General features: G+C 36.1%; 1 protein-coding gene across 3 annotated transcripts in view; it reads left to right on the top strand.

The window, feature by feature from the left end:
- TCF12 (transcription factor 12) overlaps window positions 1-21,173 on the top strand; it is a 362,394-nt gene that overhangs the window by 265,549 nt on the left and 75,672 nt on the right. For all 3 annotated transcript variants that reach the window (XM_029950501.1, XM_029950502.1, XM_029950503.1), the window contains 2 exons: window positions 13,245-13,380; window positions 17,065-17,117. In XM_029950501.1, the coding sequence (XP_029806361.1) occupies window positions 13,245-13,380; window positions 17,065-17,117 (189 nt within the window). The remainder of the gene's footprint in view (window positions 1-13,244; window positions 13,381-17,064; window positions 17,118-21,173) is intronic.

Raw genomic sequence — 21,173 nt, forward strand, 5'->3', positions numbered from 1 at the left:
AGCCTCTACTACAAAGCTGTCATCATCAAGACAGTATGGTATTGGCACAAAAGCAGACACATAGACCAATGGAATAGAATAGAGAACCCAGAACTGGGCCCACAAATGTACGGCCAATTAATTTTTGACAAAGTAGGAACAAGTATCCAATAAACACTTTTTAAAAAGCCATCTTAGGAGTGCCTGGGTGACTCAGTGGTTAAGCATCCGACTTCAGCTCAGTTCATGATGTCTCAGTCCGTGAGTTCAAGCCCCATATCAGTCTCCGTGCTGACAACTGAGAGCCTGGAGCCTGCTTCAGATTCTGTCTCCCTCTCTCTCTGTTCCTCCCCCACTTGCACATGCACGCACTCGCTCTCTCGCTCTCTCTCTCAAAAATAAAAACATTTTTTAAAAACCCTCTTAAAATAAGTAAAAATTCCTTTGTAAGTACAAAGAACCTACAGTACCCAGTGCAGTCTTAAAAAGTTAAGAGCAGTGGTAGAGAATTTATGCTACCTGACTCTAAGAGAAGAGATAGAGACAGAGCATGAGTGGGGGAGAAGCAGAGAGAGAGGGAGACACAGAATCTGAAGCAGGCCCCAGGCTCTGAGCTGTCAGCACAGAGCCCGATGTGGGTCTCAAACCCACAAGCCGTGAAATCATGACCTGAACCAAAGTCAGAAGCTTAACCGATCGAGCCACCCAGTCACCCCAATGTGTTTTAAGTACTCAGCAGACTAAATGTATAAGCATAGACAACAAGTGTTTGGATAGGTTATGGAGAATAGTGATAAAAGGTATACATGTATACCTTTTAGATCACTACAAGGTTGATTTTGCACAGATCCATCAGAGGAATTAAAATCTAACCTTATGACATGTATTTCTTTAATAATAAGATTTGAAAGTCAAAATTACTCTTTGATCCATGGCTGCAGGTGAGCACACATGAAAAGAACACTAATGTCAGCGTACATCTCCATCAGAGATCTTGGATGACCAGGTTCTCTTGTCAGTAAGCAATAATATTTTGAAAGGAATCTTTTTTTCTAAGCAGCAGGTCTCGAGAGTGGGCTCAAAATAATCAGTAAACTGTGCAACAGGTAAACCATATAAATAGGTAAGCTGTCATCCAGGCTTTGTTGTTCCATTTATAGAGCATAGGCAGAGTATATTTAGCATAATTCTTTTTTTTTTGTATTAATGTTTGTTTTTTTGAGAGAGAGAGAGACAAAGCATGAGCAGAGGAGGGGCAGAGAGAGAGAGGGAGACACAGAATCTGAAGAAGGTTCCAGGCTCTGAGCTATCAGCACAGAGCCCAACATGGGGCTCCAAACCATGAATGCAAGATCATGATGACCTGAGCTGAAGTCCATGCTGAACCAACTGAGCCACCCAGGTGTCCCTATTTAGCGTAATTCTTAAGGGCCCTAGGATTTTAATAATGTCAAATGAGTTTTGGCTTCAACAAAAAGTCACTAGCTGCCTTAGCCACTAACAAGAGACTCAGTCTATTCTGTGTAAAGGTTTGAAGTCAGGCATTGACTTTTCCTCTCCAGGTATGAAAGTGCTAGATGGCATCATCTTCTAATAGATGGCTGTTTCATCTACATTGAAAATTGGTTGCTTAGTGTAAACACCTTCATTTATTATCTTAGCTACATCTTCTGGATAACTTTCTGCAGTTTCTACATCTGCACTTGCTACTTCACTTTGCACTTTTATATTATAGAGGTGGTTTCTTAAACTTTATGAATCAACTTTTGCTAACTTCATACTTTTCTTCTGCAGCCTCCTCAAGTCTCAGTCTTCATAGAATTGAGGAGAGTTAGGGCTTTACTTTGGATTAGGCAGTATTACAGCTGGTTTGGTCTTCTGTCTAGACCACTAAAACTTTCTACCTATCAGCGTTAAGGCTATTTGGCTTTCTTACCATTCATGTGTTCACTGGAGTAGCACTTCTAATTTCCTTAAGAACTTTTCTTTTGTCTTCATACCTTGGCTAACTGTTTGGTGCAAGTGACTTAGCTCTCATCCTGTCTCCACATTTGACATGCCCTCCTCACTAAGCTTAGTCATTTCTAGCTTTTGATTCGAAAATGAGAGATATATGACTCTTCCTTTCACTTAAACATGGAGGCCATTGTTGGGTTATTAATTGGCCTAATTTGAATATTGTTGTGTCTCAAGGAATAAAGTGGCTCAAGGATAGGGAGAGGGGAATAACTGGTCAGTGGAGCAGTCAGAGCACATTTACCGATTAAATTCACCCTCTTATATGGACATAGTTCGTGTTGCCCCAAAAACAATTACAGTATAACCTTAAGAAATACAGTAAAAATGAAGTTTGGAACTTTACAAGAATTAGGAAAATATGATACAGAGACACAAAGTTGGCAAATGCTGTTGGAAAAATGGTGCCTGTGGACTTGCTCAACAGAAGATTGCCCCAAACCCGCAATTTGTAAAGCATGCAATATCTGCAGAGTACAGCAAAACCAGGTATGCCTAAACAAATGTAAGAGCTAGCATATATCATACATTTACTAGTGCCAAGCATTGTGCTAAGCACCTTACAGACATTTCACAGGGTCCTTGCAATACTGTATGACAAGTGTCACTGTTGCTATTATTGTTTCTCTATTTGACAACAAAGGAACTTGAAGCCTTAGGAATTGTGTAATTTATCCAAGGTTTCATAGCTGGTAAATGGTTAAGGATAGAAGAATTAAAGTAGTGATGAGATAATGGTTAAAGTAATAGACTGAATGGGCTAGTTTTCAAAGGAAGAAAATGAAGCCATAATTAAACTTTGGAATTGGGGGGAAAAAAAGGGCAAGATATTGGGTATCTTGAGGGATGCCTGGGGTGGCTCAGTCATTAAGCATCTGACTTTCAGTTAAGGTCATGATGTTGTGGTTCATGAGTTCTAATCCCTCATTGGGCTCTCTGCTATCAGTGCAGAGCCTGCTTCAGATCCTCTGTCCCCCTCTCTCTCTGTCCGTCCCCTGCTTGCATGTGTGCACTCTCACTCAAAACTAAGCATTTGGGGCAGCTGGCTCAGCTGGTTGAGTGTCCAACTTCAGTTCAGGTCATGATCTCATGATTCATGAGCTTGAGCCCTCATCAGGCTCTGTGCTGACAGCTTAGAGCCTGGAGCCTGCTTTAGATTATGTGTCTTCCTCTCTCTCTTTGCCTTTCCTCTGCTTGCACTCCTTCTCTCAAAAATAAATAAACATTTTTAAAAAATTTTTTAAACAAAAAGATATTGGATAGCTTGAGACAAAAGAACAAGTACAGTAAGTAGTAAAGAAGTTATGGTGCTGTAAGAATTGGTCATGTCAAGTTGAATACTGGACTTAAAAATTTCAGGAGTCAAGTAGTTTCCAGTCCCTACAGCATCCTTTTGGCAGTAGATTAGTTGATGAAAGGAGCACCTGAGTGGCACGGTCAGTAGAGCATCTGACTCTTGATCTCAGGGTGTAGAGTTCAAGCCCTACATTGGGCCTGGAGCCTACTTAAAAAATAAAAAATAAAAAGTAGATTAGTGATAGGAGGAATGTTGCAGTCAGGAATGTTAGAAAGACATAAAAGTGGCTATGGATCAATGTTGAAGGTCTCCAAGAGATGATTCCCTCATGAAGTAGCCTATGAAGAGGTCATGCCTACTGGTATTCAGAATATGTTTGAATCTAAATCCTGTGATCTAGGAAGGAAAATATAACCAGGGTAATAAGCCATCAGCTGCCTGCAGAGGGAGCTTCTGAGTTTGGAAGAAAGATAAAATAAATTACTTTGTGGAGTCTCATCTTAAAGTATCAGGCAATTGGCAAGTTTAATTTCCTACTTCAGTTAAAGGGCCAGAGAGAAATGATGCAGAAGTTACCTGGCAGGGGAAAAAAGCCTTATTGTTTTTGTTCTCTCCATAAAACTTGCTAATTATACTTTTGGTGGTACTCCGTGTTCTTTGGGAACATTGTTTAAAAGTCAATTTAGGAGCACCTGGGTGGCTCAGTCAGTTAAACTTCCAACTCGTGATTTTGGCTCAGGTCACAATCTCAGCTTTGTGAGATCAAGCCCTGTGTGAAGCTCTGCACTGACATTCTGGAGCCTGCTTGAGTTTCTCTCTCTCTCTCTCTCTCTCTCTCTCTCTCTCTCTCTCTCTCTCTCTGCCCCACCCCTGCTCACATGCATGCTTGCATGTTCTCTCTCAAAATAAATAAGCAAACATTAAAATAAATAAATAATAAAAGTCAATTTTTTCTTTGGGCACCTGGTTGGCTCAGTTGGTTGAGCATCCAACTTAAGCTCAGGTCATGATCTCGCAGTTTATGAGTCTCACAGTTTGTGAGTTCAAGCCCCACATCGGACTCACTGCTATCGGTGCCGAAGCTGTCAACATGGACCCTGCTTTGGATCCTCTATCTGCCTCTCTCTCTGCCCCTCCCTTGCTTCTGCTCTATTTCTCCCTCAAAAATAAATAAACATTTTTTAAAAAGTCAATTTATTCTTTGCAAACTGATTTCAGAAGAAAAGAATATATTAAATAATGGCTAGAGACTGGACACCATTCTGGCGGGGCGAGGGGGAATGAAAAAAGAGGTAACCACAGCCTGGGAATTCTATGATTATAAGCTATTGTTGTCAAGTGTAGGGGCTATATGACAAGAACTGAGAGATGACAGAATAAATGAAGGAGGAACAGCGGAATACTGGAAGTTAAGTGAAGTTGGGTGAAAGGTATAGGAAGGTTCATTATATTGGAAGTTTTTTTCTGATTTGTTTATATTTGAAAATTCCCAAAATAAAAAGCTTAATTTTTAGAAGATGTTCCAGTATAGAATGTTTCAGTTCAAAAAATATTTCATACTTAACTATATGCCTACTACTGTGTTGTATTTTGTTATTCTTAGTTGTATTCTTCAAAATGCAAGGCACTGGGAAAAGGAGTACTCATTTACTAACATTAAAGAGAAAAGGAGTGACTTCTTAGTATCAGAACTCTGCTGAAAATCTTAGGACTCCATAATACCATTTCCACAAAAGCAAAAAAAGAAATGATACTTCTTTATCTCCTGTTCTTTTAATGTGGGTTAGCACCTCGCATAGCAGGTTTTTTTATTCAGGAAAGAGAAGGTTCAAAGCCACACTTTAGTTTTGCAGGAAGATTAAAGAGGATACTATTTAACAAGGAAGTTTGTAACTTCAGACATTCAGAAAAACTCACTTAGGAAGAAGATGGGTTTAGAGTACTCTCACTACTGACTTCATGAGAGTCTGCCTTCCAGAAATCCCTTATAGCATTTTGGAAGTAGGGACTTTCTTTATGGAAGCCTATAAAAACCTGAAAGAAAGTCCTTCTTTTTGCACATTTGTAATTATTTAAATACTAGGTGTATTGGGAAGCGCCTGGGTGGCTCATTTGGTTAAATACTGGGTGTATTAAAATGGTTTTTAATGGTTTTCATTTTAGTTTTTCTTTCTATTCCCCAAAGTCTTCCTTCAATGATCTCTATCCCATATTTTCTTCCTACTTGATAATCTTTTCATTGGCTGATGCAGGACTTGAAAGTTCAGAGAAAAATTAGTGAAAATGATATATTAAAATGGTACATTTTCCCTGTTACTGATAACTAAAGAAGATTGGGAAATTCAAACTGCCAAGATTACCATGTTTTACTAATTTAATAGTACATAGGTGGTTTCTTTTCTTAAAGATCAGGCTGATTACGTTGGCAGCATGCATTTGATGGATGACTGTCATTATCTTCTCAAACCTGCCTGACACATAAAGTATAGAAAATGATAATTAAATTTCCAGGAGACCATGTTGAGATTATAAGATTTGGGGCTTGTAAAAGAACAAGCATAACAGTTGGCTAGTGGTGGTTGGTATGTTTTTATTGACCTGGGGGAAGGAATAGAAACATCTCAGGTTTTCTTTTACTTTGTTTCCCTGTATAGTCCCCCCCTCCCCTTCAATTAATATATTGTCCAAAGTGTTGGTAATGACTTGGAACTATTCAGGTTGGCACAAAGCATTTAATGAAATCTTGCCTTAGACAAAACACTAGAGAGGATCATAATTAATGTCTCATTTTCTGCCAGTTGCTATTGATTACTCATTCAAGATCCCTTTGTTCTCAGAATGATAACTGTAGTTTGCATCACTATCTAATGAGATTCTCAGGATAGAATTCTTTAACAACATGCTGATAATTGCTAACATATCCCTGGAATTTCAATGTAAATAAATTTGCATCATAATACAATTATTTCACAATATCTGTATTTTCCAAATTCAAAATTTATTAGTCTTTTTTTTTAATTATTTGTAAAAAAGTAACAGAAGACTGATATAGTATGAAAGTCCTACATGTGTATTTTGCCCTGAGTACCCCTGTGCCCTCTTAGTTTTTTATTTGACAGTGAGCAGCTTCTTTGTCACTCTCCACTTTCCCTGTCTTCATCTCGGAAATTTTAAGTGAGTGGGTTTACAGATAAACTGTATTGTGATAGCTCTCAATCAAAAAAATTTAGAAATATAGTAATAGTATACTGATTTTGCTCCTGGAACCATTTTGTTTCTCAACCCCCAGTGACACAGGAAATATATAGTACAACTTCAAGAATTCAACTGAGAAATTTTAATAGTTTGTATTCTCTGTTTTATCATGATTGTTTTCTATACCTTTTTATATATTTAATTAGTACACACCCCTTTCAAAAAAAAAAAAAAACCTGAGAACAGCTGCTTGCTTTATATGTTAAAACTGCATACCATTCCAGGAAATTAAAGAATTCTGTAGAATGTACATACCAGAGGCTCTGTGAGTCCATATTACATATTTAACAATTTTTACAGTGCATGACTATAACATAAGATACTTTGCATCTTTTTTTTCTAGAAAACAAATCAATGATGAATTAGTGCCTCAAAGCTTTGATCAGAAAATGAGGCTAACAATTTTTGATATAGGGTTAATTGACTTAACTTTATTAATTAATTAATAAGTCCTTATTTAATCTGAAATTATAAATGGATATGAAAGTATATTTTGGTACAGTACGGGCCAAGCCATTTAATGGTAAAAGCAGTTCTGAGGAAGTAAGTTTATATTAAGATTTCAGACAATTTCCCTTTCAAGGGTAAAGAATATCCAGGGACACGTGGGTGGCTCAGTCGGTTAAGCAGCCGACTTCGGCTCAGGACGTGATCTCACGGTTTATGGGTTTGAGCCTCACACCGGACTCTGTGCTGAAAGCCTGGAGCCTGCTTCACATTTTGTATCTCCCTCTCTCTCTGCCCCTTCCCTACTAATGTTCTGCCTCTGTCTCTCTCAAGAATAAATTTAAAAAAAAATTTTTTTTAAAGAAAAAGATAAAAGAATATCCAAATCACTGCAGTGTGGCTCTGAATCCTCTGGGCTGCTAAGCCCCACCGTTTTCATATAGGATATTCTTCTAATTTCCTATTAAATCACATTTAGCGTACCTTCCAAGATATTTAGAAGTTACGTTAATAAATGATGTTGGTCAAACTCACAACTTTATTTCTCTCCTTTACTTTTTGGTTAGTTATCACCATGAAGACTTAAACTGAATAGTCTTTTCAAGTTCACATTTTAAAGTTGGGGTTTCTCAGCACATGAAGAGGGAGAAAAAAATTTAATATATTTTTTCTCCACATATATACATATATACATAGTCTACTAAAAGTCCATATAAAGAAATGGGGGTTTTTATTTATAGGCTAGAGGTTTATCATACATAATTTAAAATGAAACTTTACTATATTTTTTATTACAAAAATCTAGAGTGTATTAGTGTTTCAGGGATGAACCTTAATTGATTATTCTTCAGTAATTAGATACATTTTTCACAGTTGAGGTTTTAGATGACTACTAAAAAAGATCATTTTCTAAGACTGTGTTAAGCAATTTAGTGCTCTGTCATTTCAGAAAACTAATTCTGCCTTGAATAAGATGGCTTGGCAGAATAAAACTGCTTTGCCTAGTTCTGTATCCTCTGGGATTGTGTATTCTTTTTTGCCTGAGATACCTTCAGGACAAGATCAGTGGCAATCAATAATGCTGCTCATTAGTTTTTACGCAGGCAGGAAAATCAATAATATGAACTGATGTAATTTTATTTTAGGAGAAATAAACTAAATAGTCTATTATTTGTGCTCTAGTGTTGCCAAAATGTTTGAAGAATCAAAGAAAAGAAAAATACTTTATTAGTGGTATAATATCAAAATGTTAGGTTTATATATAGTTTAGCCCTTGATTTTTTTTTTAGTCGCTTTCCATTAGTTTCATGAGTAGTATTTCCTAGATTGCCAAGTCCTTGTGGAGAAAACATTGTCTTAAACTTCTTTTGTATTTCTTCTAGTACTGAACTATTCATTTTAATTAGGATAAAATATCTTGTGTTCTTAAAAAGAAACAATTTCTCCTACATTTACTTTGCCTAATTATATAGATCATGATACAAATTGAACAAGGAAACATAGTTATTTCCATGAATAGGACAGCTAAGTGAAAAACATCTTCCTTGGGTTTTTTAGCATTAATATCACTGTGGAACAAGAATACAGATTATTTACTATCCATATCTTTATAATTATCTATACTAAGGGGAAAGGGTTATCAACAATGTTGTTGGTAACAAGTAAACTTTTCTCCTAAATAAATTTATTCTTCTTCTTCCTTTCTTCCATGCATGTGTACAGAATCTACCAGTATGTGCTCTGTAGATAAAGCAGTTTTAGGATTGTAATCCACAAAGTCATTTACAGGTCACTTAAATGTTTTCAAGTTCACAGTCTTATATATAGGAGTTAGGTTCCAGAACTCTTGTAGGAGTCTTCTTCATGTTGAAGAAGGAGACTCTTAAACAGACTTGATTCAAATTAGGGTTCTACTACTTGTTATCTGTATAACATAATTTATATAGTAAGATTGCAATAAATATTAACTGAGATGGTACATTTGTAAGTATGCTTGTCAATCCTTGATATTTATTATGATTTTCTCCAACTTTTTATTTTGAAAAATTACAAACTCACAGATAAAGTACAAGAATAATAAAGTTAATATCTATGTGCTCATAATGAAATTTCATCGGTATTTCACCACATTTGTGCGTGCACATTCCTTTCTTTCATTTAGTATGTATAAGTGTTTGTATGCTTACACGTGAGTTTATACACACAAATAAACACATCTACTGAATCATTTTCAGAATAAGTTGGCATTTTTTAAAATTTATTCTTGATTTAGATTGATACAGTTTGAATCTGTCACCCTCTTTTTTGGATTTAGCCTCTAATTGTCAACCCTCTCTCTAGGGGCCTGTCCATTCTCTTTCCAATTTCCAATATCCTTTCTTACCATAGCCATTGGGAGTTGTAATTCAGCTTAGATTTGGGGCAGACAAGGTCTCCTTACTTAGGATAAAGAGTTTGTGCCCAGGAAACAGTATATGAAATGTCATTCACCTTATTTTCATTCTTTTGTGGAATGAAAGAAGTAAACTGGAATGAAAGATGTAAAACTTCCCCTTTTTGCAGATGGTATGATCTTATATATAGGGAACCCACAATAAAGCTATTTGAGCTAATAAAACTATAATTGCAAGATTCAAGATCAAAAACTAGGTATACTTCTATACACTAATAGTGAACAAACCAAAGATAAATTTAAATCCATTAGCATCCAGAAGAATAAAATACCTGGGAATAGGGAGGAGCTCCTGGGTGGCTCAATGGGCTTAGTATCTGACTCTTGGTTTTAGCTCAGGTCAAGCTAAACCAAGTTTGTGAGGTCAAGCATGTTAGGCTCCGTGCTATCAGCGCAGAGACTGCTTGGGATTCTCTCGCTCCCACTCCGCCCCTCCCCTGCTCACTCACTTTTTTCTCTCTCAAATAAACTTAAAAAAAAAATTACCTAGGAATAAATTTAACTACAATGGGTAAGATTTATATACTGGAAACTACAAAGCATTGCTAAAGGAAATTACAGAAGATGGAAGTAAATGGAAAAATATTCAGTGTTCATCAATCCAAAAACTTAGTGTTGTTAAGATGGCAAAACTCTCCAAAGCAATCTACAGATTCAGTGCAATCCCTATCACAATCCCAATGGCATCTTTTTGCGGAAATGGAGAAGTTGATCCTCTAATTTTCTGTGTAATTTCAAAGAATCCCAGATAGTGAAAAAAAAGAATAAAGTTGGGGGACATACATGTCTCATTTTCAAAACTTACTACAAAGGTACAGAATGGAACCGGCATAATGTAGACATACAGACAAATGGGATAGAGTTGAGAGTCCAGAAATAAACCCAAAAATCCTTAAGCAGTTGATTTTCAACAAAGGATGCCAAGACCATGGAATAAGGAAATATTCTTTTCAAAAAATGGTACGAACACAACTGGATATCCACATTCAAAAGAATGAAGTTGGACCTCTACCTTCTACCATATACAAAAATTGACTCAAAGTGGATTAGTGATCTAGGTATGAGATAAAACTATATATTCTTAGAAGAAAATAGAGGGCTAAATCTTCATTACCTTGACTTTGGCAATAGATTCTTAGATGTGACACCAAAAGCATGACAAAAGAAAAAAATAAGATAAAAATTAGAATTTCATCAGAATTTAAAACTTGGACATTAAGAAGTAAAAAGACAACCTGCAAAATGGAGCATACAAATAATATGTCTGATAAGTGTCTAGAATTCAAAACGTAAAGTATTAGAACTCATTTCATTTAATGTTTGTTTATTTTGAGAGAGAGCACACATGTGCAGGAGAAGGAGAGAGAGAATAGAGTAGAAACACAACCCAATTTAAAAATGGTCAAAGGACTTGAATTGATATCAAGTCCATGAAGAGATACCCAACATCATTAATCATTAGGGAAATGCTAAGTAAAACCACAGTAAGATACTAGTCCATACCCACAAGAATGGCTACAATTCAAAACAAAACAAAACAAAAAACTAGTAATAAGTGTTGATAAGGATGTAATTACAATCCTCATACATTGCTGGTGGGAATGTAAAATGGCACAGCCATTGTGGAAAACAGTTTGGCCGTTCCTCAAAGAGTTAAGAATAGAAATGCCATATGACTCAGCAATTCCACTCCTAATTTTTACCCAAAAGAATTGAAAACAAGTATTCAAACAAATGCTCATACACTACTAGTCATAGCAACACTATTCACAGTAGTCCAAAGCAAGAAACAACCAAAATGTCCCAGCAGTGAATGAATGGATAAATAAATTATAGTGTATCTATACAATGGAATATTACTCAGCCCTACAAAGGAATGAAGTGTTGATATAAACTATGGCATGAATGCACTTCAAAAACATGTGAAGTGAGAGAAGCCAGACACAAAAGGTCACATATGATTGCAATTATATGAAATATTCAGAATAGGTAAATTGATAGAGACAGCAAATTAATGATTGCAGAGGCTAGAGGAGGGGAGGAATGGAAGTAACTGGTTAATGGATACAGGGTTTCCTTTGGAAGTGATAAAAATGTTCTGAAACTAGATGGTGATGGTCACATAATGAATATACCAGATATCATGAGTTGGAAACTTTGCAATGATTAACTTTATGTTATGTGAATTTGAGCCTTTTTAAAGCTGAAACATAAAACTTTTTTTAAATTATTAAAAAGTATGATAAACTGAAAAGAGTCTTTCTTGATTATTAGAATGGAGGCGGGAACTGGGCTACTATGACTTCTGTTACAAAGTTCTACTGTTTCTCTCTGACCAGAGCGAAGGTTTATTTCTTAGTGCCTTTCCGATATTCTGTGACAAAAGGATACCTGCTAATAGTATGGTGACGGCATGTATTAAACATGAGGTAGGGGGGGTAGGATATGTATCAGAGGAATCATAGCCCTTTTCACATGAAAGCATCCTCTCAACTGTATCCAGCACCTTTTCCAGTTGAAATCTTTTTCCCTCAGCTACCAGAAAGCTTGGAACCAAATTCTGCCAAGTTAACTTCATTTGCTTAATGATGGGGTCGCTGGTTTAGTAGGTCATGGCTGCTGGGTTTCAGTGAAGCACTTGACAAAGTTTCATGTCCTTGTAGCATACCTTAGGAATCTTCTCAGCCTTGTCATCCTGATGTCTTCTTTTAGTCCCATTTTTATGCCCCAGTACTAAAAAGGCTAGCAAATGCATTGGTGAACAGACTCAGAATCTAAAACAGATAGAAATTATAAAATTTAACAAGATTAACTTATCAGGTAAATGTTAACTTGTATTTGGGACTAAAAAACACAACTGAAAACGGTAACCATTGGAGGAACAAGACTTAATAGCAACATATGCAATAAAGGGTAACAGCGTGTGATCACTCCTAACCTCTTAACATGAGCTAGCACAAATGGGTTGTTTAAATGTAGTGTTGAAAATGACTCTGCACTAATCAGGCCACATCTGGGGCATTGTCGTCCATTCCATCTTATGACACTTTGACAAACTGAAAATAAATCCAGAAGCCTTATGTCAGAGATGATGAGGATTACATTCAAACCCCCATGTCATGAGACACAGATGAAGAAAACAGGAATGACTTGTCTTAAAAATATTGGCAGTCTTCAAACAATGAAAACTATATTGAATGAAAAAAAAAAAAAAAGGAACAGAATTGACTGCTTTGTATGGTCCTGAAAGCATTCAAGCAAAGACTTGGTGGTCATTTTTCAGAAGTATTCTTGATAATTAAAGGGTGAAACATAGTAACTAAAGTGTGTTTCGACCTTAAGATTGTTTAGTTTTACATAATTACTAGAAATTAGGTAACATGAGGATGAGGAAAGAGAGAACATATAGGTTTATCTTTTTAATGTTTATTTTTAAAGAAGAGAGAGGGCGGAGGGAGGAGCAGAGAGAAAGGGAGACAGAATCCAAAGCAGGCCTGGAGCTGTCGGCACAGAGCAGTATGCAGGAATCAGACTCAAAAACCATGAGATCATGACCTGAGCTGAAGTTGGACACTTAACTGACTGAGCCACCCCAGATGCCCCAAGAAAGTGTAGATTTAAACCAATGTTCTAATAAACCAGTATTCAAATATTTAGTAAGTGCATCAAATTCAAGGCATTGTTGAAGGCACTAGCATCCTCTTAATAACCATCGGAATAACTGAGAAGTGATAACATTTTACGGTTTGATTTGGTATCAGTGGAAAGATAACTTGTTTCCTCGGCTTTGTTTTGTAGTCTAGTCTCCTGAGACAAGATCTAGGGCTTGGAAGCCCAGCACAGCTGTCTTCTTCAGGAAAACCTGGAACACCATACTACTCGTTCTCTGCCACAAGTTCCAGGAGAAGACCACTCCACGACTCTGCAGCACTTGGTAATTGTGTTGTACAACAAACCCTATCTTCACAAATGTTTTTTGTTTTTTTGTTTTTTTTTTTTTTGTTTTATACCCCTTAGTCTTTACTTCTGGCTGTACTTTTATTTAGAAGAAATTTGGTTTCTATGTTGATATTAGAGCTTATTTACATAAAATAATGTATATATTAGATATTTAATAGTCAATTTAATACTGTTGTTTGGTCATCATAAGAGGAACTAAATAGTGAAAATGGAACTAGTTTTTCCTATTATAATAAAAATGTTATGTGCTAATATTAACACCTTATTTTTGACTAAGATTAATATAATGCTGATCAGTTTATAAAGTGGTTTTATATACTTTCTCATCTCCTTAGTGTAAAAGACCTGCTAGTCAGTAGATTTAACATAAACTGAGGCTTAGGAGGATGCTTTCATATAATTAGTAGGTGGTTTACCCAGGATAAAATTAAGATTTTTCTGACTCCACGTCCAGTATTTTTTGCATATTAGTTGCCTCTACTCCCCAGTTATTAAAAAACTGGGATAAAATCAATCATATTAAAATTCACAATTCAATGATATTTACTACATTCACAGTGCTGCGAAGCCATCATCCCTCTCTCCCTCCAGAACATCACCTCAATAGGAAACTCTACACCTATTAAATTTTGAACCCTCATTTTCTTTAGCTTTCTTCTTCTATGCCTTATAGATAGCCTAACTAGGCCAGTCTGTTTTGTGTTGCTCCTTTTACAGAAAGCCTCAGGTATCCTCTGACACCTTATCCAAGCAGTGTTTAAATGTCGGGATTTTTGGTGATTCCTACCAAGGAATCCTTTATACAAGAAAACTGAAGTTGTACAGGATGCTAATATCAAAGATATGGCAGCTTTTGAAATTAATATAGCCCACTGAAAGAAATTATGCCATAGTTACTTATTCCACAAATATTTGTTGACTGCTTCCAATTCATATATCTACCTTCTGTCAAACCTAGAGGTTTCCAAAATAGCCCTAGTCCATGGATGGAGAGTATGCTTGAGGGTATACAATGTTTGGAAGAGAGAGCTCTGACTGGAATGTGCCTACCTCTCAGCATTATGGCTGACTTAGTATATGTAGTGATAAAGTAAGCCCAGATGATTTAGACCAGTATGTTTGTTACCAAAGAAATGGTAAATTGTAAAGCGTCTTTCTTCCATCCTTACTACTTTTGTTTCCCATCATAAGAGGGTAGGAACATACTTATGAGTCTAGATGTATCAGTGTCACTCTAAAGAAATATCTTCCTAGTATGCTATGTGAGCAAATACTATAACAAAAAGCACTAATATGGACCAATATACTATTACTTAAGCACCTTAGCCAAGGCTTGGTACCCAGGGAGGCCTACTCATTTTTTTATGAATAACACTTAGTGGATTATCATTCTGTTCTTCATTGTTATTTCTCACTCAGACACTGTTTCTTGGCATTGCAGTTAGACATAAAAATCTCAGAGTTGAAGGGACTTCAGAGATCATCTACACCCACCTCAGCATTTTCTCAAGCTACTTAGATGCTTTAGGAAATCATTTTGCAAAACAGCATCTAGCTATTTAATTCATAAACATTTTTCCACAGAACTTAATATAAACTAATAACAATAGCTAAAAGTTGTTGTCACTCCCTGTTACACACTGTCCTGAACATCTTTCATGTACTATCTTTATTATAATAATTGTAAAAGGTGTTATCCCCTTTTTATGTCTTAAGTAGCTCAAGCTCAAAGAGAGTAAAAGTAACTTGCTCAAGTTTACATAGTTGCTGTATGATGCAGCTGAAATTTGAATCCAGCCAGCTTACTCAAACTGTTACACTTTGCAACCCCTCAAAAATGAACTGTGAATCCCAAACTCATTTTAAGTGTGACATTACATATGTAATTGTGTAGTGACAGCTAATGATGAGATAAAAATATAAAAGAAAAGTGTATATTCACATTGGAGGAGAAAACTGTCCTAAACTAAATAGCAACAGCTTCTGGTAGTAATAATCCAAAATAAATTGATGAGCTCCACACTGACAGGAGCAGTTCAGTCGACCCAGCATGGAGTATGAGTTTTGCTCAAGGGATGCTGTATGAGTTGTAAAGAGTTGGTTTCTAGAAAAGCCTCACAAAGAAGAAAAACTTTGCTCCTAAGTTTTATAAATATAGAGTTTGCCAGATGTTGTTTATCTTTGGCACTTTTAAGGAAATATAGGCTGCCTCTTGGTGGAGGGACTTAAATGGTAATGAATGCTTTTCCCCCCCTTTTTACTGTATAAAATTTTTCCACATGCTACACATGCTTATAAAGTTGCTTTCTTAGCTTTGCAGCTTCCTGGAATAGTCACTGTAAAGAGTACCAGCCCTAATTTAAATGAATTTCATTCTTTCTTAAACAACCATGTGTCTTATTATATCATATAATTTGTGACCCAGGAAAATATTAGCCTGTTTAATTCTCATTTTTACAGTTTGCAAAAATAGTTTACTTTACGTTAACCTTCTTAATAGTGAATGCTTCTGAAAAATCCTGAGTTTCATCCATTACTTGTGTAAGATTGGAAAACTGCACTTAATCACCTTTTTTTTTTTTACAGTAAATAAAATGGACACATTTTAAATTTTTAAGTTTTAGAGATACGTAAAATCAAAATACCAAGTGAGGCTGGTTGGGTATCTGTGAAAATACTCATGTTCTTATTTCTTTCAGCAAATTATTTAAGTTTTATAAAGAAATATACTTTCTCTAGTTATTTTTTGGAAATATATATAAACATCCAAGGATAAATGACACAGTAATCAGTGCTGAATTTGCAGTTTTAACCACACACTGTGGGGTTTTTTTAATGCTTATTTATTTTTGAGAGTGGGGGAGAAAGAAACCGTGCAAAGGGGGAGGGGGAGAGAGAGAAGGAGATACAGAATCTGAAGCAGGCTCCAAGCTCAGAGCTGTCAGTGCAGAGCTGGACCTGGGGCTCGAACTCACGAACACACAAAATCATGACCTGAGCCGAAGTCGGAGGATTAACTGACTGAGCCACCCAGGTGCCCCTACCAAATGTTCTTACAGCATACTGGATGACATTGTATATGACAGTGCCTGTATATAATAGTTTATGTAGCATTTCTCTGATATAATTACAACCATAATTTTTCATTTATTAAATTTTATTTCAAATGTTTTAACATAGTTGTAGTATAGCATTAAGTTGCATAACTGTTGAATATGCTTTTAAACCTAACTCTTAATATGTGGATACTAAATTTGTTAAGCAGTTGTACTTTTAAAGTGACCTGTTACACCAGATGCCCCTCTATAAATGACAGTGCTTAGTGTGGAACCGGGCACATAAATGGGTACTTAAGAAATGATAATTCTCTTCCCTCACATATGCTTATTGGTTTGTTACTTTTTTCCCTGTTTTACTCTGTTTGCTTTCATCTCCCTAAGCTTATAGGAATGTGTATTTCAGAATATATCACTTAATTAGACTTGGTTTGTCCAGGAACCAGTTCGAAAGAATGAAGCCCTCATCCCTGTATATTCCCTTGCTTACTCCTAAATATTGGAAAACCAGAAAAGTGCTAGAAGGGAAAACTCTTCCTTTTCAACTGAATTCTGATGTCTTAATATAAATGCTGATGAAATATATTGTTTTCCATATGCAGATCCTTTGCAAGCAAAGAAAGTCAGAAAGGTGCCACCTGGTTTGCCTTCTTCAGTAAGTACCCATTTTTTTGACTTGGTGGTAAACAACTGATTTCAGCTATTGAGTATTTGCTGGCTGTAAGGGTACATTCGAGTGGTGTCAGCAGGCACACTTCACATAGTAACGGTTCACTGTCGAATGGAATCATTGATTGAGATAAATCCACATTTAATGTTAGGTTTTTAGGTTTCTCTGCAGTAATTTGTAGCTTACTCATATGCTGTTATTCCATGTCCCTGTCATTTGAATTCCCCTCTTGGGAAGAGGACTAGGCCGGTAGCTGTCAAAGAAGATCTCCTGTACAGGTCTTTTGATGTTTAATTAGTCATTATGTTGCTGAACAGGAGGACAGACAGAGATTAATAGCTGAGAATCTTAGAAATTTACATTTGTAATAATCCCAGTGGAGCTAAAGACATTAAGATTCGGAGGACATGTTCGGCTCAGCTTGCCTCAGTAGGACTGAAGTTATTAATATGCATAAATCACCAAGTCAGATGTTCATTGTGAAGCCCTTGTGGATTTTAAAGCCTTCATTAAGCCTTTCCTAACTTCAGCCTAGCATCAGGAAAGCTTTCAAGCAACTAGTTTGTTGATCCCTCTTTGCTCAAAAAATGGATCCTTTGAGAATAAAGAGCTTTCATGGAGGAGGTTGGAAAGGTTTGGTGAACAATAGTTAATGGCCGTGATAATCTAATACTGTAGGGGTGTTTGTGCCATTAAATATGCTTTATTCTAAAGAGTAAAAGTATTTGTAAATGAACCTACATCATAAATCCATGTACATTTAAAAAATCTCTGGTGCGAGAAGGGAAATCTTTTTTCCTCTTTCCCTTTGCTTAGAACAAATGGGAAGTGGGGCTTTTGGACTGAGGCCCCATGCCTTGTAGGGCACATCTCTTTGTTGTGTAAATGGATGTTGGGCTTTTATTTGGCAGTACTTAACACATGGGCGCAGGTGCTGCTGGATGAGTCACAGCTCATCGAAGTATACACTGAATGGAATATCCGGCTTGGCAAGTAGTAATCTAGAAGGAGCAGCATGGGTCTGAGCTTTATTTTTTATTAAGGCTGAAGTAGAGATATCATCTTTTTGGTTGTTTGCCTACCTTCTTTCCTGTGTTCTTCCCCTGCCTTCTTTTCCGTGTGATACATGAAAACTCAAATTTGAAATCCTCTTTGAAACTCAGTTCCAGATGGACTGAATTTTATGCAGCCTAGGGCAGCTGTGCTCTAAACCTGCAGCCTACCTGGAAGGTTGGATTGCAGCTGCAGGCATTCTTAAAAGCTTTTGCTTGCATAAGCACTTGGGCCCACTAGAGGCTGAATAGCTGCTTGATAAACAAAATGAACACAATGCCTCAAATCATTATTCCCGAAGACAGGAATTTTTTTTCAACAACAGCTAAAAATAGTTGGGCAATTTACATTTTAACAGTTGTATGCTGTGCAGGGGTAGGTGGTTCAGCAGTATAACAGATGATTTCTGCTAGATTAACAGAAATCATATTTAAAACTGACAGAACTGCTAAAACATGTAACTGTGCAATTTTCTTGTAATTTATTGCTATAATTCTATGAAAGTAATAAAAGTTAAATTACATATTAATATTTAGCAGAACTGCACAGATGAAAAAAAATACAAGGTTTGAAAATGAAAAATTCATCTCATTTCTTCTTAGCCTGATGTTGATTTTAAGAAACAGTATATTTTCAGTGTTTCATAGTTTTCTCATGTTTAAAACAAAAGGGCAACATAGAGCAGCCTGGAAAAAGGATAGACACTGGAGGTAACCAGTATTCCTTCCCGCCTAATCATAACAGCATTCACTACTCGGAGGTAGTTCTCTGTATTGTTTCATGTGTCAGGACCAGCCACAGGAAAAGGGAAAACGACTGAATTCTGAACTTGAATTTCTTTGAGAACCATTAGAAAATTTCATAAGCTAGGTCTGCTTACGTACTGTGTTACTAACTACCTTACTTGGGATTTATTAGATATTTATTCAGAACAGAATAGAATTCAGTGTTTTCAATTTTATATTTAACATCCGCATCAAACATACACTACTCAGAAACCATGATGAAAGTAGGATTTAAACATATTGAATGTCATTAAGGATATATAAAGAATAAGTGCATTTTAATTCATTGATAGCATATTAAATGCTATGTTGAAATCTTAAGTTTTTTAAAGAGAATTTTTTTTAACTTTAAAAATAGATACTCCAACTTCAGCTCGGGTCATGATCCCATGGTTCTGAGTTCAGGCCTCATGTTGGGCTCTGTGCTGACAGCTCAGAGCCTAGAGTCTGCTTCAGATTCTGTATCTCCCTCTCTCTCTCTGCCCTCCCCTGCTCACTCTTTCTCTCTCTCTCTCTCTCTCTCTCTCTCTCTCAAAAATAAACATTAAAAAAATTTTTTTAAGATACTTTGATAAATATTCCCAAAATAATGAACTTCTGGGAATACTTATGGTTATACTGTTTACCTTTTCAGTATCTAAAGCAAATGGGAATTTAAAGTTTCAGTTTTCTATTGGAATCCTTTTATTGAAATACATGTAATTTATAGACCTTTAACAGTATTAATTCTAAAAAGGTATAAAAATGAATGTGGACTGTGTATATTTTATTTTATGATCATTTGAATATCATACTTCCTAAACCAAACTAGAAATTTGGCAATAACATCTCAGATTTCAGTTTCCTGTTTATCCAAAATATCTTTAATCATCTTTAAAATATGTGTTATCCTTTTACTAAAGAAACAGTAGAAGAGCTAGGTTAAGATTGTACTACTCATACTGCTAAGAAAACCAGAGGCAGAGTTACTTAACATTGCAGAACATTAATAATCAGTATAGTTGACCGAAGAACATTGGCCTTTTCTTTTTGTAAGCCATGATATAAATTTAGGTTTCATAAAGCACAAACCTCAGCTCTGCAGAGACAACTGAATGGTAATTCCTGTCTGTGGGTTAAGGTCCAGTAAGGATGTGCTGGAAACATTAAAGCAACATGATTAGTACAGTTAAGAGAATGATCTGCTCAAATCGCTGGCTCAGTTAGTGATTATTATTATGACCCGCTTAGTCCTTAGAAAATTTGAAGTGGGAAATCTGAAGTTCCTTTCAGGTCTAAAAATGCCAAGTACTTATGGTTTTAAAACTGATATACCCAACACATAACCAAAAGGCACAGTGGACATAGTTTTCTTCCTGTTGATAAAAATATATATATATCCTTAAGCACAATGAATTTTCAAATTGCTTTTCTAGATAGATTGAAAGATTGGACAAAGTAGACCCAGAACAATAACATTAGAATGATCCTTAGGTATTGAAAAGCCTAACATAGACACACACCATCATTCCTTCAGGGAACGTACCATACAGTATGAGAAACAAATATTCATTGAATTAATTATACTGCAGTGAGGCAGGTATAGGTGTATACCAAGGACTCTGGAAACATAGGGTAAGTAGAATTAACCATACCTTGGGAACTACTAATGGCCTCAGAAGTTGACATTGAGCTGTATTTGGAAAGATGAGTCACAACTCTTCTGTTAGAGAAGAGGGAGAATGAAAATACAGGTAAAAAGCATAGACATGAAAAAAGAAACACATGCTCAGGACACATCTAGAAGTATAGCATTACTGGATTCTGTACCAAATGCAACTTTTATGCTTTTCCTATGGCAGACCCACTTTTCCACTCCAGAGGAGGATTGGGGGACGTATAAAATCAGTTCTGAAATGAAAAGGTATAAACTGTCATAGCAGTCTACCCTGGATAAGGTCCGAAAGTATCCTGGCTGATAAATAATAAGAGGCATTTGAATTGTTAAGGTTTATCTAGGAGACTTTTAGAAGGCATGGGACTTTGACTTTGTGGGATGTTTTCCTCCTTTTTTAGGGCTCCTAAACCTCCTCCTCCCTTCTCTGGCTTCCAACTTTGTTCTTATATGTTTACCAGTTGTTGGTTTTTTTTTTTTAATCTCTATTAGATTTGTACTAAGATACAACATTTAAGGAAATTTTGAAGAACTGGATAGTGATAGGGG

This window comes from Suricata suricatta, chromosome 9 (genome assembly GCF_006229205.1).
Source record: "Suricata suricatta isolate VVHF042 chromosome 9, meerkat_22Aug2017_6uvM2_HiC, whole genome shotgun sequence".
NCBI lineage: Eukaryota > Metazoa > Chordata > Mammalia > Carnivora > Herpestidae > Suricata > Suricata suricatta.